This window comes from Drosophila mojavensis, unplaced genomic scaffold (assembly GCF_018153725.1).
Source record: "Drosophila mojavensis isolate 15081-1352.22 unplaced genomic scaffold, ASM1815372v1 contig_36, whole genome shotgun sequence".
Taxonomy (NCBI): Eukaryota; Metazoa; Arthropoda; class Insecta; order Diptera; family Drosophilidae; genus Drosophila; species Drosophila mojavensis.
The window spans coordinates 10,710,316-10,738,032 of record NW_025318858.1 but is presented as its reverse complement, the minus strand read 5'-3'; the positions used below and the strand labels follow the sequence as shown (position 1 = coordinate 10,738,032).

Here is a 27,717-nt window from a genome sequence, read left to right as displayed (position 1 = left end):
AATGAGCAATGGGAAGACTCTCTGCTGCTTGAAGAATTCTAGCTTCGTTTTACTCAAATATAAATACCTGAATATAGACAACTTAAACGATCTTCTGTAGATAAAGAGAGAGAGGGACTGACAACACTGAATTATATACCATTCGCATACACAGTCTAACTCTCCCTCTCTTTCCCTTTTTTATATCAACATACGAATGCGAATATAGTGATGTGTTGAAACTCAATGGATCACGAATTGCATACACTCTGAATGTGCAAAAAAATACATATGTAAAAAAAAAATATATATATATATATAATTAAATAGTATTTAAAATAAAATAACAAAAAAATCACTGAATAATAATATTGATTATACTTAATATATATTCAATCAACATTTAATGTATATTCGTGCTTAATCGTGACACGGGTGCCCCATTCATATGCTACACATTTTTCTGCCCCAGGTGGCAACGCCGTAGCAACTGTTTACAATTGACATTAGCTTTCAATTGGAAGATGCAAACAACACGCAAATATGGTGGTTATCCGTGGCGACAATCAGGCTACAATTACGGCGACGGCATTATTGGACTTCACGAGGAAATCGAACACTTCTACAGATACATGCTGCCCACACCAACGGAGCATGCAGCGCGAATCGAGCTGCTCAGCCGGGTTGAGCGAGTGATTCAAGGCCTTTGGCCGGAGGCTTTGGTTGAGATCTTTGGCTCGTTTCGCCTTGGCATCAATTTGCCCAACTCAGACATAGATCTGGTGGTGCTGGGTGAGGAGTGGTCTTCACATTGCATATGAATCTACTAACCATATCATTCTCCCAGGTTGCTGGGAGCATCTGCCGCTGCGCAGCCTCGAATCGGAGTTGCGCAGCAGCGGCATCGTGTTGCCCGGAACACTGCAGGTGGTGGACACTGCTGCAGTGCCGATCATCAGGTTTACGGATTGCGAGACACATCTCAAAGTCGATATCTCGTTCAATATGCCAAATGGCATTGACTCCTCGGAGCTAATCAAAAAGTTTTTGCACGAGCATCCGGTATTGGGCAAACTGGTGCTGGTGCTCAAACAATTTCTGGAGCAGCGCAATTTGAATAGCACTTTGAATGGAGGCATCTCCTCCTATAACCTGATTATCATGTGCATTAACTTCCTGCAAATGCATCCGCGTCAAAGGAGTCCGGAGTCTACGAATCTTGGCGTTCTTCTGCTCGAATTCTTCGAACTCTATGGCCTGAGCTTTAATTACGCTCAAATTGGAATTTCCATATGGAATGGCTATGTGCGCAAAGAGAACATATTGGTGGGCTCTAGGACTCCCTCGCTCTACATTGACGATCCACTGCTGCCGGGACGGCAGAACTCACGCAGCTTCATTGCATCTTGTCACATCAAACGGGTCTTCCAATGGGCCTATCGTGTGCTCAACGAGGCATTATTTGCAAAAGCTGAAGAATGTGACTCGCATCATAGGGCTGGTTTCTCTATATTGGGTAAGTGGGCTTACAATACCCTGTATTATGCAGAGCGCAGAGGCGAGAAGGAGAAAGAGAGAGAGAGCTCCCCCAATATCTACAACTTAATCTAATACTGCCTGACTACAGGGTATCGCCAGTCATGCTATTCTCACCTTCATCTCACTTTTTAGGTTCCATTATTCATATAACAGATGAGCGGATCGACTATAGAGCCTGGTTGCGCAACAAGTTTCACCATTTGGTTGTCTTGGAACCAAAAGTTCTATGGAGTAAAATCTGATGCTCTAAAGCTCTAAAATTTGAAAAACAAAATATATAAAATATATTTTTAATTATTTCTAATTACCAAATAAAATATAAATATTCGTTGCGTATTTTTTTAAGTGTCTAAATAATATTGTTTTCGATTTTACATAATATTTGAAAAATGTATAAGATACATATATAAAAATTGCAATAAATTAAATTAAATTACATGCAAGCTTCAATCAAATATTTTTAAATTTACAATCGAACCCGTTCAAAGCCTAGTCTATCGCAAGGACTGTCTTTAGTTTAAGCCAAGCCATATCTGTTCAAAATAAATACCAAAAAACATGACACAGGCTTACACAAAAAGTTCAAATGCGCACAAATCGCGCCACAATTTATTTGGCCTAAAACAATGGGCAAATGCTAAACTAGGCGTCTAAACAAATAGCAGCACCAGCAGCAGCAGCAGCAATGGGCATAAATCCTTTCACTAAAGCGCGCACTCGACAACACTGGAAAAAAGAGACTATATAGAATATAAGGGAAAAAAAAGAGAGTAAAGAAAAGGCCAACAGCAATGGGCAAAGTGCGGTTTTTGGCACTTCAAATACCGCAGTCGATGGGTGAACGTAGAGCAGCTTATAGACAATTCAAATCAACATGCCCTCCCCCACCCGTTCCACACGGTAAGGGGTATGCATGGGTTTGTCATGTCATTTTAATCAAAAACGACGCAACGGCAACATGCAACGGATTATCCGGCAGCTAAACAACACCCCTAGCGTAGCCTTAGAGTAGAGCCGAGAGAGGGAGAGAGAGAGAAAGATGGAAAGAGAGACTAAATCGAACCCCAAACCAAAATTGTTAACCAAGCTATGTTTCCCATGCGCTGACTGAATGAGAAGCGATTCGTGTTGACAATTGCCATGCAGCCAACCATATAACAATTAAATGTGCACTGAGGCTCAGCCTACTTAGGTGCTATAAACGAGCCATGTATATACACTGAGCGAAATAATTAATTATTACAATATGCTATACGATTTTCTACTACACAAATAAACAAATTCGAAGTTAAAAAAAAGAAGCGGTTACTTTACTATATTATTATATTTATTTATTATACATATAAATATATTCAAAGCAAAATATAGTAATTTATTTATAAAATTCTATAATTATACATATAAACTCGATATGAATAACTTAAAAGTTTTACATTTACTGTAAAATTTCGAAAGCACATTTTAAATTTATTTTATTTTATTTTTAAAAAAAGTACTCCTAATATATAAAATTCGTTGTAAATCTTGTTCGACCAGTTAAAAAATCGATGCTTATCTAAAAATCTTAGGAACATCTATTTAATTGCTTATAAGACGAACCAAAGAATACCAAATTTAAAATATATATTCTTTGTGAATAATATGAAATTAGACATAAAGCTAAATAAAAATATTGTCATATGAAGAAATACACTAGAATAGTGGTAAACAAAATATTTTTATACATTAATTTTTAGACAACAAACCTATTTTTAAGGAAGTTTTGAGAAAAAGAATATAAATTTAATTTTCAATATTTTCAATATATAACAACAATTAAAAAATTAAAATTAAAAAATATATATAAAAAAATATTAAATATAAAAAATATATATATAAGATACTTAAAATATTTTTTAAAAATCCATAGAACTAATTTCAACCGGAATCTGAAATGTAAAAATGCCTCTACCAAACGTTAACAAATATCTAATTTAACTGAAATTATCCCTAGCAAAACATTCTCTAAGTGCACGAATACACATATTATTTTCGAAACGCTTGCGAATTTATTGAACCGCAACAAATGTCATTGATGTCATCATCATGATCAACTGCTTTGACAGGCGTGTCCGTGCATCCATATTCACACATCTTTTATTAGCAACAAGTTTTTTAATATTGCATCAGCAGGAGCTCTAGCAGGAGCCGTGGCACTGGCGAGGGGCAGACAATGCCATCATAAAAGTAGCTATAACAATAGCACTCTGGTCTGTGGGACGTACTCGCTAGTCCCTAGTCCCCTGGCCCCTACCACATGTCCTGGAATCGCGCATTACCGTCGCGTATCCTGCGCGCTGATTTTTATAAGAATTTAATATGCGCCATGTATTTCTTTTCCTTTTGCTTTTTTATGTCTTTTCGGCTTTTATTTCTTTCCTATTTTTATCTGCGTCGCTACTCAATCATTTACACTAGAGCCATGTTGAGAGCTGTACAGCTGGAAGCATTTTAGGACATCCTTCGAGGAAGTGTATTCTTAAGTGATATCAGCTAAAAAAAATTGCAATACCTCTATATTTATTGTATATTAAATTATTAAATTAATAATTCAATTATATAATAAATACATTCAATATTTTTTTTAATTGATAGACATAAATAATGGAAATAAAAATTTGAAATTATGAAAAACTGATACATAAATAGAATATTTGACTTTTCAAGGATATACCATGTGAATGATTCGAACTGTTGGCCAGGCCCAATCTTACATCTTCGGCTGTATTTTTTCATTCATTACTTCATAACGATTATGAAATAAATACTTCCGTCTCTTTGAGCAGCGCACCTTGGCTGGTATCGATGGCTGTGTTGGGTATTATTGGGACATCCCAAGGATTCTCGCTTTTGAAATAAATCAACTGCATGTCCCGTTTGCTGCTGCTGTTGTATCGTGTATTTTATTGTTACGTTTTTTGAAGTTTGGAATTTTTAATTTATGGCTCATCCTTCATTGTTATAAGTTATATTTCTTCTACGGCTGCTCGCCAAATCCTTGAGCCATACGCTTATCGCTGGGATATGACAATGACAAAAAAAAAAATGGGAAGAACATTAGAAAAGGAATACATCTTCTCGTACCTACAAGTCGCAATAAAATATTTCACCCCCTGCCTGCCCCCCTCTAGCGCCTAGAGCTTGGGCGTTGCCGTCAGAGGCACAAAATTATGATGTATGTGCAATAAATAATCTCAAATAAATAAATTATCACCATGCCTGGGTATGTGGCCGTCGCCGAGTGGCGCAACTAATAGCTACCGGCTAGGGGGAACGGGTTCTACTTGGACTCTGCAATTTGATTTGTAGACTCTCTCGCTCTCTCGCTCTCTCTTTCACTCTGTCTGTCTATCTGTCTCTATTCTGCATATTTTTCACGGCGGTTTTACAGTTTTACAAGGGTGTTAATATCTGCGCCTTGTTAGTTTTCTCCGCTTTTTTCCTCTAGGCTCCTTTGACTGCTCATAAATCAACGCTTGATTTGGCGACTTCCATCTGGGTGTGTGTGTGTGTGAATCCCTTTGTCTATTTGCCCAGCACACGGCATCCTTTTGTTTTAATATGCCAAATATACTCGTCGTCGCCTGGCAGCGGCACCTACCTCATCTACTCTTTTAGTTTTTCTCTGCTATTTTCCTTCTTTTTTCTCATATTCTGTTTTTACAGCCATTTTTGCATGGAGGTTAACCCATTTAACCCCATGGCAACTGCTTTTGGTTAACCACGGACAACGTATCTGACATTTTTCCCTCGCCTCGGCTATGTGAATTGTCCCGACATATTGCCACGACACTCCGGAGGTCGACCTTTTTCGTGTTCATTGGCGTAGTGAATGAGAATTTTCATTCCCATTATTTGCGACGGCTCATATGCATATAAATATATATCTTTTTATATATACAAATATATGTATTAATAAATATATTTTTATTTATATTCATTTGACTTTGAACAAATTTTAAATTGTTGGTCTTTCATATTGGGTCGAATTTTAAATATGAAGTAAAATATTATTAGAATAAAATATTTTATAATTATTAAAAATTTATATTAAATACGTCTAAAAATATATAATCCTTATAAATACATATAAGTATTTTATTTAGTTTTGCTGATTGCATTTTTAATCAATTTTAAAACTCTTTGGAAAAAAAACACTAAAAATATAAGAAATATATTCAAGAATGATTTATATCCTCTTGATGAATTTGTTAAAACCAAAATCTCTACTTGCAGTTCTTATTAGGTATTAAAGTATACTAAAACATTTATAAATAATAATGTATAATTTATATTTATTACATTTTGCTTTCAATAATTACAAAAAAATTAGTTTGATAATTTTTTTAAATAGTAATAAGACATTAATTTTTATTTACATAGTGAAATAAAAAAATAGAATAAAAAAGAAAAGCTTTTAAAATAAACAAATTACTTCAATTTAATTTGCTTACCAAACATTTTGATATAAATTAAAATTATATTTAATATTGTAATTTGCACAAAATTTTAAAGTTAAAGTATTTAAAATGTAAATATATAATTTAAAGATATTTTGCATTAGAAACTTCAATAGTCTTCCCCAATCAATGAATTGCATGCAAAAACAAATTGGAATCCTCTGGCATTTGACTTGAGAGCGTTGCATGTGTTGTTGTTGTTGTTGTTGCAGCTACTGCTGCTTTTTCCACATTTTCAACACGATTTTTATCCAGTGCGAGGCCAACATTTTGCCGTAAGTGTCTTTGTCGCAATGTCGTAAATAAAGTCGGGTCAGGCCTCGTCGCCGAACATTGGAATTTATGCGCGTTGATTTATTTGCTGTTAGCGATTTATTGCTGCCGCAGGATGAGCGCAGGAGACAGAGCGAAGAGACGGGCAAATAGTGTAGAGAGCGGAGCCAATGAGAATATTTGTGATGTGTGTCTGCCAGCGAGAGAGAGAGAGAGACCGAGAGAGAGAGGGAGAGATAGAGAGAGGACGGGACAGACAACGGAACAGGACATACGTACGTATTGGGCATGTCCTGGTTATGTACGAATCCGTGCGCTGCGCTCGTTATTAAGTTTTTAATTTATGGCCAGGCACCAGCTAACCGGTAATTCAGCATTTCATATTACTTTTTCCATATATTTATTTGCAAAAAAAAAAAAATATATATATATATATATTTTAATTGAGCCTCAGTCTCACTCTCTAATCCTTGCCCGCTCGCCCGCTCAGTTCCACCGCCGCCTGTCAAATAAACGCCTCAGCTTGACGGCTTGACAAGCGTTACAAAAATATTGAAATTATTATTATGATTTTCTCTGACGCCCCAAAGAAAAATATATTAAATTTTTGTCGCAAAGCATGGAGCGAGGGTGAGTGAGAGGTGGCAGGGCGTCAGGCCAGGGGGCAGAGGAAATGCGAACGCCATGGTGTTGGCGTTGGCGGCTTCCGTCGGCGTCCACCGGCGACCGCAGACAACTGCACACACACACAGGCACACTAACACACCCGCTATCCGCACACAAATTCTAATTTCTCCACTCAGTCGCAAAACAACGCAAAATCATAAAAAAAAATAATAATAATAATATGGGAAAAAAAAACAGAAACCAGAATAAAATACCAGAAATATTTCTAAGCATGCGTTGACGCCAAGGACCAACGCCTGGAATGCTGCTCCCTGGTTAGCCCAGGGCTTCCAAAATGAAATTATATTTTATGTGCTTGGGTTTGTTTGCTTTGCTTTATTTTCGGTTTCTATTTTTCCGGGCTACATACCTTCTCTCTGTTTTTTTTTTTTTTTTACCCTGATCGCCCCGTGGCCCTGGGCCAAACTCTCTGGAATCACATTAAGCAAACATTTAAATTTAATTTCGCATGTAATGAGGCATTTGTTTGTTTATTTTTTGCTTCTTCTTGCAGTTTACACCCTGAATCGTTGAGATTCTGGTTACTGGTTCTGGTCTCTGGCATTCGGATTTGGGTTTCAAGTTTTCGTTTTTGGGGTCGAGTCCTTCAGTGCGCTTCAATTATTACTTTCTAGCAACATTTTGTTGTTCCTGGGGAAAGATGTGAGCTAGAGCTTGGGACTGAAGAGAATTAGATGCTGATGTGTTTTGAGTAAGGCAAGTAAGCCAAAAGTATGGAACTTTAATTAGAGACTAACACTGGGAATAAATGGGAATGATATTACCGAGCTTAAAACTTAATAAACTTAGCCTTAGGAATATTTGCTTTTATTTAACATAAAGATGTATTACCTTGTTATGATATTCAAATTTCCTTCTTCCTGTTTTACAAATCACATTATCAGCATTCACAGCTTGACTAATTACAGCCAATTCTGAGAATTGACTAATTTTTTTAAAAATTGAATTGTTATCTGGTTTCATTCTTCCTGCATCAGCTCAAAATCTCGTTCACTTGGCTGTCAACAACCTCACAAAGAGGTCCAAGTGCTGACTGCAGATATGATAAATAAACTGAAAAAGTCATCAGCAAAAAATGAAACGATATTTATCATACTTATGTCAAACAGCGAAGCATTTGAGCGGTGAGAAAGGCACGACAATCGGTCCATTAGCAAAGAGAAAAACTTAAGAGATTGCGAAAAAAATAAACGTAATGCGAGGGTTGCTTGGCAATTATTTGGTATTTTAGTTTAGTAGATGAATTTAATAGTACAATAATTTTATTTGAAATTTAAAATATTTTCTAAATTAATAAATAATAAATAAAATAATAATAATAATAATAATAGTAATAATATAAAATATTAATAAAAAATAATATTTGAAATAAAAAAAAAACTGTATTATATGAATTATAAATCAATGAAATAAAAACACAATAAAATAACATTCAAATCAAAAACAAGTTTGATTGTATTGAAGAATCTAAAATATAAAAAAAAAGAATTTATATAATCCTATGTGTAAAAATTATCCATATAAATTTAAATAACTATTAATCTATATATAAATATAAATTTATTAACAATTTTAAGGACTACCCTCGTTGGCATAAACTATTAACAATTAATTGCACACACGGCTAAAATGTAAAACAATTTGAGTAACGCATAAATAATCGCAGACACCTAAAGACTATAAAAAAAAAAAAACAAATCCATTAGACTATGGCTCATTAAATCAAAAATAGCCTGCTCCATTTCGCTAATGGACAGCCGCTCCCCTACATCCACCCACCCACACACACACACCCACACACTGAGATAGACGCATGTGCGCCATCTTGAAAGTTGACTAATTTTTGGGGCGAGTAGCAACAAATGGCAGTTAGCCATTGTTTTTGTTGCCAGCTGCTGTGGCAGCCACTTAAGCCAACCAGGAAGGCAGTCAGCGATAGAGATAGAGATGAAAACAGAGATACAGAAAGAGACAGAGAGAGACGAAGCAGAGACTGAGACGGCGAACGCTGAATTTTAAAAATTGCAAATAGCACACAATTTGCCTAATTGGCGGGGGGCTGGCAGCAGCAGCAGCAGCACTAAGAGATGGATGCCTGCCTGGCTGGCTGGCTGGTTGGCTGTAATCGGGGCTGGGCAGGTAACACGAGTGCCATAATCATAAAAATGCTCACGATGATGGTGTGCATGCCGCGCATAATTATTGCCATGTGTGTGTGTGTGTGTGTGAGCGAGTATCTGCTAATGCGCCACCCCATTCACACCTGTCAATCTACAGCATAGGTGTAAGAAAAAAAAAAAATAACAGCAGGCAACAAACAAGCGTCGCATGCGCATGAAAGCAAATGCAACAGCCCCCAACGGAGGTATACAATATTTTTAATATGAAAAAACAACAACAACAAAGCTTATCAAAATGTGTGCGAAATTAGCTGATTGTGGCACTGAATTTAATGGAGCTGCGCATGATGAGACTGTGCTTAAAAACCTGGAAAACATTTCTTTTATTTAGCTAATTTAAATGTTGGTGAAAAAAGCGGATGAATTTGGCGAATACAAAAGGCATAGCAGACATTGAGCTGCCAATGTTAACTGGACTTTGTTATAAACCTTGAGAGTATTCAAAATAATAATTATTTACTATTTTACTTATACACAAAATATTTAATAAATACACAAAATATTTAATAATAAATAAAACATATCATTTTTGTTTCTTTTATATTTTTATTTTTTTAAAATATTCTTTTATCATAAAAATTATACTAACCAAAATGATGTAATAATTATTATTTTTACATTTATTACAAACAAATTTAGATTAAATTTAAACATTTTGCTTTTGAATATGCTGCAATTCAACCAGATTTATTTCTTCATAAAAATCTCCATCAATTCGTCATTTAGCGTTTTTCTTATTTTTTACTTAATTTAAAAATTATTTAAAATTATTGCATTTCATTTATGCACAAAATTGTTGCGGTTTCATTTTTGGTCCATTTTTTTGTATTTGCTGTTTTGACCACTAATTACATTTTAATGTAAATTAATGAATGTGCGCACTTAACTTGGCCACATTTGACTCCAGTCGTTGGCCTGTCAACTTGGCTGGGCAGGAGGAGGGTGGAGGGGCCGTCCTCACTTCTGGCGAGTCGACTGAGTCACAGTTCCATGGATTGACACACAGCACTTGGCACTTCGCACTTGGCTCATTAGGCGCTGCTGGTACGCTTTGACCGAGACTGAGGCCGAGATCCAGTAAGATATTCGGCCCCAACATTTTGATAAATGATTGAAATAAATGATGCTGAGTTACAGGCTTTATACTATGGCCAAATTGACAGAAACCTCAAATCGTGATTGCTGCGTATTTTTTTTTTTTTTTTTTTTTTTTTTTTTACTAAATAATTAAGTTAAATAGATTTTTTTCGTATGTCGGCAATCAAACATATTTTAAAAGTAAGAAAAGAAATAAATAAATAACTTTGAAATTTTATATATTTTTAAAATGTAAATATGTATATTTTTCATAAGCCTCACTGAAAAATTCATAAGTTTTTTTATCAACCATTAAATTTTGATTTATAACTAATCAATTCATAAATTGTAGATAAGCCTACTTACAGTCAAAGTTCGCAGAGTTTTACATTTTTTGTTTTCTTAATTGATATTTTGTAAAGAGATGAATCATTGTAAAATACCATTTACAAACACTGAAGTAACTTTTTAAAAAAGAATATTTTACGGAATTAATTCAATACTTAATAGCAATCTGAAAATGTTTCCATTTTATCAATATTATTTTTTTAAATTTATTATATATTAATTTTTAATAAATTTATATAGTATATAACAAATAAATAAGAGCTTTGTTCCATATTGCACTGAGAGGAGTAAGCTATGGCGCTGCTGAATTCTGGTGTAAGAACTGAGTATGAACAAATCAGTATGAACAGCTCAGTATGAACAGCACTTTATACTGCACTGTGATGAATGAGTCTCCTTCTCTGCTTAAGTGATCGCTTGTTCAAAGAGCGACATAATTTATCAAATATAAAAGATTATAATATAAATATCGTAACATAAAAACATTTTTATAATTTTTTTATTTTTTTTTTATTATAATTTAATTTATTTAATAGTCAAATTAAAATGTAAAATTTCTGTTATTGTAATTTTAATAAAATTGTACAAACATTTTACAGGTCAGTTAAAAAAATTTTTTTTGCTAAATAATGCTGTTAACTAACTAGTTGCTCATTAGTTGGCTTTTCAGCTAGCTTCCAATACACTCAACGTAAGCATTTCAGCCTGAACTTTTGCACATTTTGTGGCCAAACAAAGCGTTTGCCAAGAAAAACTGCAAATAATATGAAAATGGTTTACAAAATTTGCGCTTGTTAGTTATTTCCGCTAAGAAAATGGCTTGGGTGACCAAAGAGGAAACTACGTAAAGAGCCCGTTTCTTATTATTATTTAGATTTTAGTTTTATTCCAATTTTTTTTTTTCTTCTGGCTGTTGCTGCTGCTGCTTGTTAACATATTTTATGCATTTCTTAACTTGTACAGCGCCGAGTTAACGAGTAAAATTTCAGCTTGCTTATTATTATTTACGCTGCTTTGCAATATTTTTTTATTCCAAACGTCGGTGGCTGCGGGGGTGAGAGAGGGTGTGGCCAGCATTGTGGTTATCATAGTTTAACAAGTTTTCAAAGAGCATGAAATTTCTTTGGCCTGGCGAAAATGCTGAAAATGCGTGCAAAAAACTTTTTATCGTTAGCACAGAAAATGCTGGAAAATATTGCATTAAAAGAAGCCGCGGCTTCTGCTGCTGCTGATGCGGCTGCTGTTGCTGGCATTGCTATGCTCCACCCACATTGCTACCTGTTTGCCCGCCAGCACCGTTAGCAGGTGTATTGTCCGAACTGCCGCCATTTTGTTTGGCCAGCGCGCATTTTGTTAATTTTCAGCGCCTCAAAAGCCAAAAGAAAGTTGCCTTAGTCTTCAAGCAACTGTGCGCCCGTGTCCTTTTCTGGCTGCTGCTTCCTTCTGCAGCTATTCACTTGCAGCAGCACCGCCATTTTGTTGATGTTGTTGTTGTTGTTGTTGTCGCACAGTGCCTTGCAAAATGAATTCATAATTAGATGACACCATCCGTGCGTAAATAATAATTTTAGTCGTATATATTCTTTTCTATCCAGCCACGCGCACTCACTCCGCACCCTCTCGCTCCTCGCTCTCGTCTTTCTAGTTAGTTAAAACGCGCGAATGAGTTTACTTGAGTTTCCACGACTTTCCCACCTTCCCACGCCTCCCACTCTCCTCTCCTGACGCATTGTGAGCGAAAAATTGTGTGGCGGCAGAAGTTTTTTGCCAGCCTGGCAATTTCTTCAGTTCCAATGACTGCTCCCGTGCGTAAGGTTGAACAACTTTTTATCCAAATCTTTTCGTTTTTATTTTTCGTATACACTATATAATAGAGATCAGTCTGAATATATATCATCATAATTAAAAATATAAAAATATCCAAATTTAAAATTCTTTTAAATTGCTAAACAAATTTTAATAATAATATACATTAATATTTAATATTTCTTTATATATTCTTTGAGTTCTCTATCTGACATAAGTTCTTTAAAAACAAATATTATACAAGTAGTTAAGAAAATAATTTTTTTTTTATAACTATTTAATTAAACAATTCAAAACTTGGATTTGCATCCAACTTTTTTTTTACAATTTATTTATTAATGTAAAACATTATTTTTAATTTTTATACTCACAATATACGATTTTTTTTTAAATTTCATGTAATTAATTTTATATATTTTTTATATTTTACACAAATACAAAATTAGGTTTGAAGTTTACTTATAATATTTTTAATAAGGAAATAAATATATTAAAAATAATAAATTTGCGATATTTTAATTTTTTGGTGTTGTTATAAAACTAATAGCATGAACAAAATTATTGCAAATATTTACGTACATAAATTAATTTAAAATAAATATTTCTTTAGAATTGATAAAAAATAAATATTTGTTTTTTAAATAATTTAATAAAATAATTTTGTTCGTAAATATTTAAAGATCTACATTTAAATTATTTATCAAAATAGCTTAAGGGTAATGTTATTATTTATATTCAATCTTTTTTCTATATTTATTTTACAAAATTTGTTATTCAATAGAGCATGTAATTTTCGTCATATTGATTAATAACTGTACTTATTTTCCATTGGCGCGTTTAACTTTCTTTTTGTTTCTCCATCTCGTTTCATATTTATTTTTCTCTCAAATTTTTTGTTATTTTTTTATTTTGCCAACTTCTATCAACGTGCCCACATCTTCAACTTGTAGTTATCCCCGCACGTCTCTCCGCCTCCGCCTGCAGCTGCTCTGCTCCTTTAGTCCTCGCCAATCTTCAGCACGCTGCGCGCGCTGTTCTTTGCCGTTCTGTTTTGTTTGTTTCTTTATCGCGCATTTACCAAGTGCCAAAGTTTTCTCGTTATAAGTTTTGTAGCCTTTGTGTGTCTCTCGCGCGCTCATCTCGCAGTTCGCGCAGCTCTCAGCGCCGAGGCTCGCAGTTTGCAGCTTCGAAAACTTTCGATATTTCTTCCAAAGTTTACGGGCTCTGCGATTTCGGGGCTTCGCTTTGCTTGGCTGGTTAGTAAAATAAGATGAGAAAAGAAAAAAGAGAATTATATAATATTATATTATTTTATTGTTGTTTGGCTTGCTGCATAACTTTATGGCAAACACTCCCGTATTTTTCTTCTTCTCCTATTTTTTGTTGGTAGCATTATCCTGGCCAAAGTTTCGCAGAGCGCAAATAAGTAGAAGCCCTGCCGCAGGAAGTCGAACTCCTCTGTGTGTGCGAGTATGTGCGAGTGTGTGTGTGTGTGACCCGTACGACCATAACTTTGGCTCCATTTGCTGCGCCATTTTGCTTGCAGCAGCCAAATGGCAGCAAGTTGTGGCAGCTCGCAGATAAGCCAAACTATTTGCAGCATCACATGCGACTGTGCAAAGTGCACTTTAAATTCTTGCAAATGACTAAGCTGACTACTCTCGATGCAGCTCAATAGATATGCCAGATTTGCATCCCTCTGGTCCTGCACCAGGTTGATTCTGAACTGCAAATTGTCTTTGGCTATTGCTTCAGCTAAAGCTAAGGCTATATTTACTTTTGCAGAACTCTGATGTTACGTTCTGAGTTGGCATATTAGGTGCTGAATAATATTCTTAATATATATTAAATTATAATTTTAGAGTTTTATAAATTTAGAATTTTAAATATATATTAAATAATAATATAGAACATTTTATTTTTTTGACATTTGTGTATATATGTAAGTTGTGTTAATAAAATTTAGTTATATATTTTATTAATATGACTAACTTATTTCCTCAAATGTTAAAAAAATAAATAAATAAATGTTATATTTTATTTTTATTATGATATAATTATTATTCATAAGAGAATTATTATAAATTTCGATCGTCATTGATTATGCCTATTCTAAAAAAGTAAAAAGTAAATATAATGTATTTACTATATGTGAAAAAAAAAAAATAAGTAGACTCTATTAAAAAAAAGAAATAAATAATAATAATATTATTATAATAATAAAATTAAATACATAAAAATTAATTATATTCGTAAAAATATATAAAGAAAAAATAACAAAAAGTTGCCACCTTGCTGAATCCTCACTTGTATAGAAATATATATATCAAGGATATATATATAGGATACATATATATCAAGGAATTTCTGTATTTTTTAAGCCTATGTAGCTCAACCCAATTGATTTTCAATTATTATCAAAACTAAGGAGAGAATTCCTTACATTATTCCTATTCTCCCTTGTTAAAGCATTAACTGCTGGTGAATTCCTCTAATATTATTATAAATATCTGCATATGCGTTAGCACTGATCAATGATAATGTTAACTTACTTTAATATATACAATTTATATGTATATAATGAAAATAAAACCATTCACAAATCAACAATAATTCACACACAAAACTTCATATATAAACATTTATTTGAAAAACAATTTCCATTATAATTGTCCGCAATATGGAGGGTAATTATTTGTGGATTTATGGTCAACACTATTTGGCCTTAATGATGGCAATTGGCTACTGAATCACCGAGAAGCGGAAGTATTACGAGATCCATGGCATATGTGCCAAAAGTGCTGAATGCAATATGGTAAACATTTATATAAATTGCATTTATTTAAATGGCGGCGACAACAATTAATATGCAATAAAAGATAAATAAACAATAATAATGATGATGATGATGATGATGCGTAATTATTGCTGCCCAAGTGGGCGTGTGCCAAAAGATTTATTGTGCCAAACGCACACACACACACAGAGTCAGGAACTAATTTTCAAGGTCATTTGAATGCGCAAATAGCGACGCTGAGAGCGACTCGAGAGACTGAATTGACATTGGCAACGGCAGCAGCAGCAGCCATCCTTTTGTTGTTAATGTTTATGATAATCACAACAATAGGCCAGTTGCCATTGTTATTGTTAAATTGTTGTTGTTGTTATGGTTGTTGTTGTTGCGATTGCTGCTCGAGCGTAACCCATAAATACTAGACGCAGTCAAAACAATTGCACAGACGACGCGACATTTATAGACAATAACAAGGCAAATCGACGCAATCGATAGGCACTTTGATATGGCCCGCCATACAAAATGATCCACGCCTATCCCCCCTCCCCCTCCTCCCACACAGCCCACTGCAGCCCCTGGTCGCGTTGCCAACTATTGTCCGTGCTCTGTTGGCGTTGGCATTGGCGTTGTCCTTTTTGCAGGCGTGCAGCAAATGGCATAACTTCCGTTTTTGCTTTGTCGCTGAAATTACGGAAATTATCAATAAATATGCGAGACCAGCCGCGCCGCAAAATATAAACCTCCGCCCGCAACTACCCCAGCTACCCCAACTACTCCAAATTCCCCCCGTCATCATCACTCCATCCATCCATCTATCTATCTATCTGGAGCTGCCTTTGGTCTCCCAGCAAAAATGCTTTTCGTGCTCGCCTGATTTTTATGCTGCATGGCGTTCAGTTTTTGTGTTCGCTGCTGCATGAACCGGAAGCATCATTATCATAAATTATCATTTTGTAGGAATTGCATCCGTTCTGACCCAGCAACAACAACGGCAACAACAACAACAGCATTGACCATTTCAATTGCCTCACTCCCATTACAATAACAAATTTCTGCATTTTCTGTATTGCGAGCGCCTCGCTTTGCGCATTGACATTCATTTAACGCCCAAAAATATTTTTCTAGTCTAATTTATGGTTTGACCAATGCGACCAATGGCCATATTTAAGTCATTTTCTTTTATTGTATTGCAGTCAAACCAATCGAAATTGACTGGGGCACAATTTTGGCAAATAAAATTGCGGATAGAAATTAAAGCTGTTTTTTTTTTAAATTGAATATTAAATTCTACATGAAAAATATTATTGCGACATTTATTTTATTCATACTTTAAATATATATTTATTATCAATTATTAATTCATGTGTAAATCATGTCTTTATAATATCTTTTATATATATATGAATTATTTAATATTATTGAATAGCAATTAAAAAAAAAAAGTATAGTACAATTTTATATATTTTTATTTATTTTATAATATATAATTTTAAAATAACAAAAAAATAAAGGAATTTTTTTAAATTTACACACCTATGTAAATTTCCGACTTTCTAGAAGTTATATATCTTCTTTTTAGTGAACACCAACCAAGAATAGTTTAAATAATTTTTGCTCTACTATTAACTATTTTTTCTAGGGCGTTTTGTTAAGTTTGTATTGCTTTTTTTTTTTTTTATATCACAAATTTCGTTATTCATATTTTTATTATTATTATTTAAACAAAAGCAAATATATATTCTTTTTAATAATTAAATACTAAGTAAAATATACAAATCATAGCAAACAAATATAATAATAACAAATATTATTCTACTCCTAATAGTATAAAACGAGCTATAGGTAGAAGTATATTTTAATATATTTTTGGGACTTCACGATCTTATTTTACATTATAGCAAACATTTACTTCAAAAACTTTTGTGTAGATGTAAATATCTCAAAAATAATAACAGTTTTATGAATTGCCTATTTCACTCTATCCTAATTTTTGCCTCGACTCTCTCAACAACTAATAATAGTTCTGATTTACTCTATTTAATCCACATGATCATCATCTGCCAGTTTGTAAACAGAATGAGACATACACAGAAAAATACGCATCCCGCTGAAGGTCTCATATTTATGCATTCACAATATAAACTGTAATTAAATTTTTCAATAACAACAAAGAGAAATGTAAAAGTTCGCATTTGTGCATTGAGTAAAAATAAAAAATAAAAAAATACATAGTCTAAAATATATTTAAAAGAAGAATTCACTTTGAGATCAAAAACGAATGTCACGTACGCAGCTCAGCTGCAGGGGCAGAGCGAATGATTCAGCTCGAACGGATGCAGAACCCGCTGAGAATGCGACGTGATTGAGGCTGCGCCCTGGAAAAGGTGGGTGGAGGGTGGATGGAGGAGGGAGGAGCGGAGGTGGAAAGAGAAGTCAGGCAGCTACAACGTACCGTTGAAACGAATGAATCATTTATGTCATATACAAATACAACTTTATACTGATATATACATGCATATGTGCGTGTGTATGTATGTGTGTGTGGTGTACATGTGTGTATAGATTATAGTTGTATATGGCTGGTGGGCGTTATTGAGCCGCAGCCTTGCATGCCAGCACGTCAACGGGCATTAGGTGAGGCGGCCTTTATTTTTTGCCAGCATTGGAGCTGCTGCGCCTGCTGTTTGAGTTGCTGTTGAAGCGTTGATAGCATATGAAGCAGGCCAGCATAATAAGCACATAGTTCACATAGATCAGAAAGCCCATCATCAGGGCATCGTCTCGTATCAATACACCATGATTATTATAGGAAATCAGCACCACAGACACCAATATGATCAGTATACTCAGCACGAAGAGCAACAGGGCCAGATCTAGCAGAAGTGGCGAGTAATATACCGTGGACACGGCCAACAGCACAAATACCTGCAACAGGCCCACTATGGCCAGTCCGGCCAGCTTGTAGGGATTGGGCAGCTGAAAGGCGTTAATGATAAAGAAGCATATCACATAGACCAAATTACAGATCATCATCGAGGCCGAGACCAAGGTCATGGTATGCTGAAAGGTGATGTTCATCAGGAATGTGCCCAGGCCAATGGTCAGCAGCTCGTAGCAGCAGCCCATGGCTATCCATCTCCAGGGCCAGCGGTACTTGAGTGTGTCGCTCTTCTGTATGACGCTCAGCAGCAAAAACGATGCCACGAAACAGCCGAGCGTATAGAGTATATGCTCCTTCGAGGCCACCATCGACAATACCATCCATTGCGGCAGGGCCAACACAATCAGATAGGCGTCCACATAGAGCGTGCTCTTCACAAAGGATCGCACACTCACGCAGAATTGACAGCGCTCAGTCGACATGTTGCCTATGCGTGTGCTTCGTTTGGCAGTGGAATTTTCTTGAATTTTGGTTTCACAATTTTCAATTACAAGTCTTATTTAGATATAGTTGTTTTATACATTTTTTTGTTTGTTTATTTATTTGATTTGAGTGAGAAAACAAGGTAAATGGGTTATGAGCTTCGCATGTCAATCGAACTACGTGAAGTTTTATATAAAGATATTGTTTTAGATTATATCTAATACTTGGGCACTTTATGATATCCTCTGCAAAATTATCATAACATATATATATTGAGGTATATACATTTGTATATAAAAATTTAATATTAATTTATCTTATTTTGCATGTAATTTTATGTATTAATTAAATTAAATAATAAATATAAGTAGTATAAAAGTTGAAAAGATATTACATATTTATATATTTTTTTTTTTATTTACTTAATTTATGTTGGGTAAATTTTTAGATGCTGTTTGATCTAAAAAATAGTGTATTTATATATTATACATTTCATAATCATTAAATATAATAAATATACTATTACTATTCTCCTATTTCATAATTATGAAAATTATAATTAAACATAATTTAAAAGAAACTTAAATGAGATTAAAAGTAATTCACGACCGTGTTGCGGCTCTCTCTAATTGACGTTGTCAAAACAATCCGAAAGCCCTCGACACAATTTCGCAACTAGCACAGAGCAGCTCCGTCGCCCCCTCTCAATCGAACTCAGGCTGAAAAAAGCCGCAAAAATGCCGACTACTTCGTACCTCAAGTTTTTTTTTGGGCCAAAAAAATGAGGCCGAAAGAAGGCTAAAAAAAAATGTAAAAAAAAAAAAAAAATTGGGAAGCCGAAGCCTTACGATAAAACGCAACGTAACATAAATTGAAAAATTTGTCGCATAAGCCGACGACCGCATGAAGGACCAAGAACACACAGACACACACAAAGAGAGCACAAGGACACTTGAACGGCCAAAGTTTCTTTGAAGTTGGACTAAAAAATAAATTAACAGAGAGTGAGAGGGAAGCTGCGTCCTGTGGGCGGGCCGTATGTCTCCAAGGAAATAAAACGTAATAACAAAATCAATCTGTGGCTGCTACCAGCTCAAGCTTTTAAAAAAAAAAAGAAAAATGAGAAAAATTCAACTAAAGTCCAGACTGGCAAAAATGCAAAGGATGTTATGAATAGAAATTAATGGTATATGAGTAGAGATAATGAAATGAAAATAAAAAAGCAAAATAAAACAAAATTCTCTACGAAAAATCCAATCAAATAAGTGAAGCTATCTTAAAGTTTAATTGAATATGCGCTTGCAGCTGCCAAAGTATTTCTTTTTTTATTTTTTATGCTGCGGACTCACTCCATCCATATCGCTCATAATTACAAACGATTAAAATCTGTGGAAATTTATGAAATTCCATAAATCAGTGGACGCTGCGCGCTTTAGCCGGGCCAATTCCTTTGACAATTATAAATTATGCGTCGGCCTCGGCCCTGAAGGGTAAATTGCTTAACCACAAAAATGTCACCAGGGTTCGCTTTCGCCTGGGTGGGTGGAGGTGGTTTCGCTAGGCAAGGGTGATCCCACCCCACTTGCGTGTAGTTTGCATATGGCAATAGAAATCTTTACCCTACTGAATGACATAATTATTATTATTATTATTATTTTTTTTTTATATATATACAACCACCAACAGCACGATTGCCATGTATATATATATATATTCAAATATTTCTATACTCTATATAAATTGATTGTGTTCACAACTTGACAGTGCAGCGATGCGTTAATCTGAAGTTCGCCTCAGGTTGTTGTTGGCAACCTGTTGTCGATGAGCCACGGCAACCACAAATCCATCTGCCCAATTAGTCGGTTTTATGACTTCCAATTTTTTTACACTTCAATTGAGGGGCGTGTGCTGACGTTTTTAATGGGGGTGTTAACGAGCTGGCTCAGGTGCATGATTGGCAATTCAAGAAATAATTGCATACCAAATTAGAAAATATTTGTCAAATTTGAGAATTAATTGTCCTATGGTATTATTATTTTATTAAGCTTATTTTACTTAATTTTAGCAAACACATAATATGTTTAACAAATAATTCAGTTCTATGGCAAGTCTTAATTGATTTTTATATTTATATTTATAAAGTAGAAAATATAGACAATTTAATAAAATTTATTTTTATTTTCTGAAACTAAAAAAATAATAAAGTAAAACAAAAAGGTAAAAAAAAAACAATAAAAAAAATTAATTAAATTAAATTAAGGTAGAATAAAAATAAAAAGAAAAAAAATACAAAGTTCCATTTAAGATTTAGAATTTGTCTCCTTTGGTATTTGGCAAGTCCACATCAAACATACAATGAGTCGTAAGTGTACAGCTCCTTTTACTAAAGAACTGTCTCAGATATATACACAACATTATGTCGTTCTCTCTCCCACTCTCTCTCTCTCTCGCTCTCTCTCTCTCTCTCTCTGTCTCTCTCTCTCACTCTCTCTCACCCCTAGTCAACCGGCATCGTTATAATTGTTTGTGCTTTAGCTTAAAACAACAGAAGTTGGGCAACCTGTTACAAGATGCGCAGATAAGGCTAACAGCCCAGTCGGGCATTCAGCAGCCCGTCGACTTGGTCATAAAATACAGAAATAATCAACTTTAAATCTAACGATTTACAACAGAAACTCCAGTCGGGACGGAGCGGGGCAGGGCTGGGCAACTCATCGACTGGGCAAAGCGGATTTTCGAGCATATTTACAGGCGGCTTAACATGCGTGAGGGTTGCATTTTTCGATTAAAGGCACAGAACATGGCACTGATACAGATAAGCTACAAAATTTACATACATCAAAGAGTTGTTGCATGAACATAAAAACACACACACATACAGAAAAAGAAAACGAGGGTGTGTGTGTGTGTGTGAGCGCGCAAAAACTTGACATTTTGCACTTGGTCAGGCATGGACTGTAGCGGGCTAAGCTATAGGTATATATAGGAGTAGCGGTAGAGAGGCGTGGCTAGTCTGAAGAGCTGCACAGCTTATGGCGACATCGATAGTCCAAATACTTTGCTCGAAAAAAAAGAGAAATGAAAAACCACTCGACAAGCTGTTGGCATACATACCATGCATTGAAAGACACTTCAAAGTATGCTACAGTTGCTGGCAAATGTCCCTCTCAACACACACATACAGTCACACACAAACATACACACATGCAATCATATATCTACAAGCCTCAACACTTGAGCTCAGTCGTAGCCCGCTGTCCCCATAAAACTTGTCCGCCCGTCATTTATCTTCGCTGCGTTTCGTTTTTTTTTTTTCGGTTTTTTGACCCAAAAAACAAGAAGGGAATAGATTGTTGGGTTTGTCGAAATGCTAATACTCTGCTAGATATAAAAAAAATAATAAGTAAAAACTAAAAATGCTGAGTTTTTATAAGAATTATTTGAATTATGGGAAAAAAAATACGGATAAGAATGAAAATAATAAAATATAATAATTATTAATTAATTTACATATATTCATTTTTTTCATCTTATTTTTTTCATGTATTTCATCTTATTCTTATTGTGTTGCAATTTTGTATATTTATAAAATATTTTTCGAATTCTCATTTATATTTATTTTGATTAAATATATATTTATAGCTACATACATGCTCACATGTATTAAAACTACCCACAGTTAGTGTATATAAAAACACATTAACGAGAGTTTTCGACCGCTCCAAGTCTTGTTTTTCCCTTTTTTTTTTATTGTTGCAGTTTGTCTTTTTTTTTTTATCTTTTACAATTAGAAGCGTTGTTCATGGGTTTGTTTTCGCTCGGGCCGATTTGTTTTGCTCTTGGCCAGATAACTGCAATTTTTGTTAGTCCCAGTCACCATGTGATTAAGGAAGGAAATTGTTTTGGACGCGGACACACAAACCTACAGCCCGGCCATAGGGATGAATGGCAGAATGTCCCGTCTCTCTCTCTCTCCCTCTCCCTCTATCTCTCTTAGGGCGTATTTTTTTTATTTCTATTATTTTTTCTTTCTGTTTTGTCGCCGCCACTGCTGGAGGTCGTGCTTATCGCCTAAGTAGCATCATTTAACTGCTGCCTGTGGTTGGATTTCCTTTTACCGTTCATTTTGATGGCCAGTTGTTTTCGTATTGTAATTTGTTGTAATGAATGTTTTGCCAAGTTTCTCGCAAACAGTTGGCCAGCCTGATAAAAATCTAAACAAATCTAGAAAGTTGTTTGCTTTCAGAATAAATAGATATGCCGTCGTGAGATAGTAAAGCAGTTGGTTCGGAATTGAAAACAGGATTGTCTCCATATTTATTTTCGATTTGTTTTTAAATGTGATACCTGAAATTTTTTGTATTAAAAATATTGAAATATATAATTCATTAAGGAATAAACAAATTTTTAATGGTAATAAATAATTTTAAATACCTTAAAAAAATCTAAAAGTAAATATACTTTTAATAAGAATTATATATATTTTTTAAATATTTCATTTTTAATTACTTAAATAACTTTGTATAATTATTAATAACAGACGTTTGCTATGTTTTTTATTGAGAGATCATAACCAACATTTTGAATAAAACGAATAGAATTGTTTAAATATAAAACGTATATAGCATATTATATAAATAAATAAATTTTTTAAATTTCATTTTGTAAGTTCTTTTGCTCTACTCTTATAAATATATTATTTTTTACTCAAACACACCATTAACAGCTTACAATCAATAAAACTTGAACGAAAAAAAAAATATCCATCAATATTTGTGCCCAAAATTTCCAAATAGCATTCCTTAAAGGTACAGGAAACAAAAAATTACCCTCCAAAATTACAACACATAAACAACATAAAAAAAAAAAAAAAAAATAACAGCAAAAAGTGGGCGTTTCCGCATGCCGCAATAACTGTCAAATATCAATATGCCACCCAGCAAAAAGAAAATATAATAAAATCCAAAAATTTATGTGCCACAATAAAAATAAAATCCAATAAAAAAAGAGAAAAGGATATGAAAAAATTATAGAAAATTATGCCTAATGAATGTAGTGATATATATGTATAAAAATGTATTTATATCTCATTATATGTTAAATGCCCGCATATTCAAATGACAAAGTTGCAGGCCCTTCAAGCCTAGGCCAAACCCAATGGGCTGCCCGTAAGGTCAAGTTCAAATGCAGCGCAATGATAATTACGCATAATTAGACAACAAATAAAAATACGTACAAGATTTCGTTGTGATTAATTTTCCATTTTTGGGACAAAATTAAAAATATTTACCACTATTTATGTTGTGTGTGCCCGCATTTGAAAAGGGATCTCCCAGTCCCAGTCCCAGTCCCAGTCCCAGTCGCAGTCTCAGTCTCTCTTTCTCCTTGACGATTGCAGATATTTGCCTTTTGATTAATTTGATTTTGAATGTCGCATTGCCTAGCCCAGTCTGGCCAGGCATTAACCGCAATTAAAGCCCAGATGACAGATTGCTGCGTTGACCAACAGAGATCGAACCCTCAGCTCCAGCCGGGGATAACATTAACCTCCGCTACCCTCTCTCCTTATGCATAAATACAAATGATGTTCGTTAGGCCTGAGCTGAGGGTTGATTTTCATTTTGATTGTTGTTGTTGCTGCTGGCATCGCAGCGTAATAAATATAATGATTGTTAATCTTCAATAATTTGCCATGAGAAAATGCACAGCTCTGGACAGTTGCTGTCGATTTAGCTATGGATAGTTTCGCTCTATATTTATGTAGTCATTGCTGCGGCAACAGATTTCGCTAAGATGAGAGAAGATAGATGCGGATAGATTTAAACAGAGGTGTTACAGAAAATCTAGTAAAATCAAATGAAATTTTAAAGCCAATAAAAAATATTAGATTAACTAATTTTTATTATTTTTGTCGATTATATGCATTATTAATTAAAACTTAATCCTAATTTAATTTATCATAAAATTAACTATTTTCACCAGTAGGAAAATTTATTTATATATTTTAATTATTATATTATTATTATATATATTATAATAAACAAAGCTTATGTCTACTTAAAATAATTTGTAAAAAAATTAATTTTCTCATTTACTAAACACAATTATTATATATACCTTTTTTTCTGAAGAAACTTTTTTGTTTTAAAGTTGAATAAATAAAATAATATATATACATATATGTTTATATATCACAGTTGTATTTAAAATATTATAAAGACTTTAAATTTGTATATAACAAAGCTTATATATAATAAAGCTTATTTTTTATTTTTAGTTTTCATATTATTTTTAATTATTCTTCTAGCAATAAAGCATTTCACTAAACAAATTCTCAAAAATAAATGCCTGCTTCAAAAATATTCCTTTCATTCTAATAAATCAACTGAAAAAATTGGCAATATTTAATCGCAAACAGGAAAATACAAATTTGCCAACAAACAAATTGCTCAAAAAGCATAACAAAGCGAGTAAAAAAAAAAAGATTTGCCAATAAAAAAAAAAAGTAAAACAAAGTAAGCCGCAAGGCTCTTTAAACTTTTGAACCCGAAACGCGCGCTGCCATTTCAATAACCTTTGGCTGTCGCCTGTCTCTGCGATTGCGGAAATGGCAAAAAAAAAAAAAAAAAAAAAGCAAAGAAAAAGCGAAAAAAAATCAGTGCTGAGAATTTCTTTTGTTCTTATTGGAGCACGCGCTGCAAATGCCAATACAAATGGCGCAAAAAAGCGCACGCTGCGACAGCGCCAGCAAAAGAGATGAAGAGGAAGAAGCGAAGGAAAAAAACAAACAAACTCTACGCAGGGTTGCAACCACTTTTAAGTGTTGCTTCTTCTCACTGTTGTTGCCGTTGTTTGGTTTGGCCTACGTCGATGAGGTGTGCCGGTGTGTGTGCTTATTTTTTTCTTTTCTTCTTAAACATGCGCACTAAACGCTAATAGTTTGCGTCTCGGCCCCAAACAACCCCCAGCAAAACATTTTGGCTCCATTTTGTTTGTGTAACCTGTAAAACAAGCCAAAAATATATCTACTATATATACTGTATATATTCAACATATATCAAGTTTTGTTTAAATACCTCAAAAAGAAAACGAATAATGTTTACTGCTTCAACAAAATCTTTCAACATTTTATCCAGCTGCGTCTTAGAACTAACTTCTAGTCTGGCACTCAGTTAGATCTGTTTACTTCCTGTGTCCTGTTCGTGACGCAAGATTGATTCACAGCGTGACCAAAGGTCCTGCTGCAGAATTATTCACGCGTCCGGCCTGAACATGCGAGCAACATCATAAAAAACCAGACACGTGCAGCCCTTGATTTTTCCCGTCTACTTCTCGCTTTTTTTTATGGGCGGCTGGGTTTGGTTTTTCTATGGCAGAGCTGTGGTACTACAAGGGCGTAAGATGGTTTCATATCGGTAGCTACTTGAACTGTGGTCAACGAATATCTGTCTAATTTTGGTTGAGTAGGTAATATCATATTTATACATATATATATATTACTTAGGCCAATTAAAGTTGTATAGAGTTATGGATTTTCATAATGAAAACTTTATTACAATTTTATTAATGATTTATTCTATTTTACGATATAACTATATTTGAAAATATCTATTTAAAATGATTCACATAATGCCTCATCAATATCCCAATAACCAGAAAATATTTCAGAAATAAGCAAAATATATACTTTATAATTCTCTAATATATAAGATAATGAAAATATATATATGAATATGTTTCAAAGAGTAATTACACTTAAAAATGTATGCATTTCATTTTTACAATGACATTACAAATTAATTTTTTATTTTTCTTTTTTTTATAAATTTATTTACAGCTTAACTTAAAGCTATCTTTTAGGCATACTTTTTTTTTTTAATTTATGGAGTATAGAATTCATATTTATTTTCTATTTTAATATGTTTACTTTATCGTAATTTGTAATTTTTTTTAATAAATAATAATAATCCATTTATAAAGGAAAAAAAACTATATAGCATACTTTTTGGAGTTGCATTTCAGATTTTTCATTGTTCTATAAATATTTTTAGAAGAATACTTCTTTCTCTAAAATTAAATTAATATTCACATGAAAGAAGAAAATTTGTTAAACTGAATTTGTTTCTAAGCTGTAGCTAAATATCTATATTCCTAGTTTATAGTCAATATTGAAATTCTATGCACACCATAAAAACGTTGTATAACTGATATTTCTAGCTCAGTTTCCAATCGAGTTATTGTGTTTTTTTTTTTTTTTTGCCATTTGTTTGCAAATGCAACATCGATTGCCTGCACAATAATATTCAAACCCCTTTAAAATTCTAAGCATTGCTCATGCAATTGCACTTGATAGCCCATCAAACAAAAACAAAACAAAAAGAAAATAGGAATAGAAAAACACTCTCTCATCGAGATGACTTTTCAGATTTAGCATTGAAAATGCCATAAAATCCTTGAAAAGTCCAAACACGAAAATTTAAATTGTCAATTATTTAAATCTTGTTTGGCAAACGCAACACTTATCTGTAACTAGTTATAATGCCGAGAGAGACAGACAGATATATATATATATATATATGTATGTGTGCTTGTAGACTCTTCAATGTCATTGACTAGTACTTGCCCCCAAATGTGTTGCAACAAAGTTTTTGCCATACAATTTGCTGTTGTTGTTTTTGTTTTTTTTTTTTTTTTTTTTGGCTGGAGAGCGCGCGTTGAACTTTTGTTGTCTGCCATTTGTGTATACTCTATCAAATATTTATATATATTTATACATATATATATATACAAAAGAGAGATTCTGCGCGTTATTTGTAAGACTCACACACACACACATTTTGTCTGCCTGTTTGTGTTTGGCTTGAATTCTCATTTTTTGGCCAGCATTGCCAGACTCTAATTATTTGATTGGCAATGACTTGTGGATGTTGTAAATAGAAGCCGAGCGCCGGCAACACCCCCAACAGCAACAGCAACAACAACAACAACAGAAGCAGCAGCAACAACTGTTGCCCTATTTTGTTCTTCTATAGAAATTAGTTAGTTTTGTTCTTGTGCCATCGAAATTTGACCTTGGCTCGTTATGTCGACTGATTGCTAATTGTTTATTACATATTGTTTATACATTTTTCGGGGTGTTTGATTAATGAGCCAGCGTAAAGGGAAAGTATT

At 33.8% G+C, this 27,717-nt stretch overlaps 2 protein-coding genes and 2 long non-coding RNA genes across 4 annotated transcripts; 1 reads left to right on the top strand and 3 right to left on the bottom strand.

The window, feature by feature from the left end:
- The first annotated feature begins 417 nt into the window (after positions 1–417).
- LOC6576510 (non-canonical poly(A) RNA polymerase protein Trf4-1) lies at positions 418–1,810 on the top strand. The gene is made up of 3 exons (XM_002002463.3): positions 418–771; positions 827–1,495; positions 1,651–1,810. The coding sequence occupies exons 1-3, from the start codon at positions 504–506 to the stop codon at positions 1,758–1,760; spliced, it is 1,047 nt and encodes a 348-aa protein (XP_002002499.1). The 5' UTR covers positions 418–503; the 3' UTR covers positions 1,761–1,810.
- A 4,274-nt stretch (positions 1,811–6,084) lies between these two features.
- On the bottom strand, positions 6,085–6,818 carry LOC122757257. Its single transcript, XR_006357224.1, has 3 exons — positions 6,751–6,818; positions 6,570–6,676; positions 6,085–6,483 (listed from the first exon to the last, which is right to left on the bottom strand). It is a non-coding gene; the product is annotated as an uncharacterized LOC122757257 (long non-coding RNA).
- Positions 6,819–7,216: 398 nt separating this feature from the next.
- LOC122757236 lies at positions 7,217–8,149 on the bottom strand. The gene is made up of 3 exons (XR_006357187.1): positions 8,074–8,149; positions 7,809–8,010; positions 7,217–7,607 (listed from the first exon to the last, which is right to left on the bottom strand). It is a non-coding gene; the product is annotated as an uncharacterized LOC122757236 (long non-coding RNA).
- A 9,475-nt stretch (positions 8,150–17,624) lies between these two features.
- On the bottom strand, positions 17,625–18,718 carry LOC6576509. Its single transcript, XM_002002462.4, has one exon. The coding sequence runs from the start codon at positions 18,543–18,545 to the stop codon at positions 17,829–17,831; it is 717 nt and encodes a 238-aa protein (XP_002002498.1). The 5' UTR covers positions 18,546–18,718; the 3' UTR covers positions 17,625–17,828.
- Positions 18,719–27,717: the final 8,999 nt, after the last annotated feature.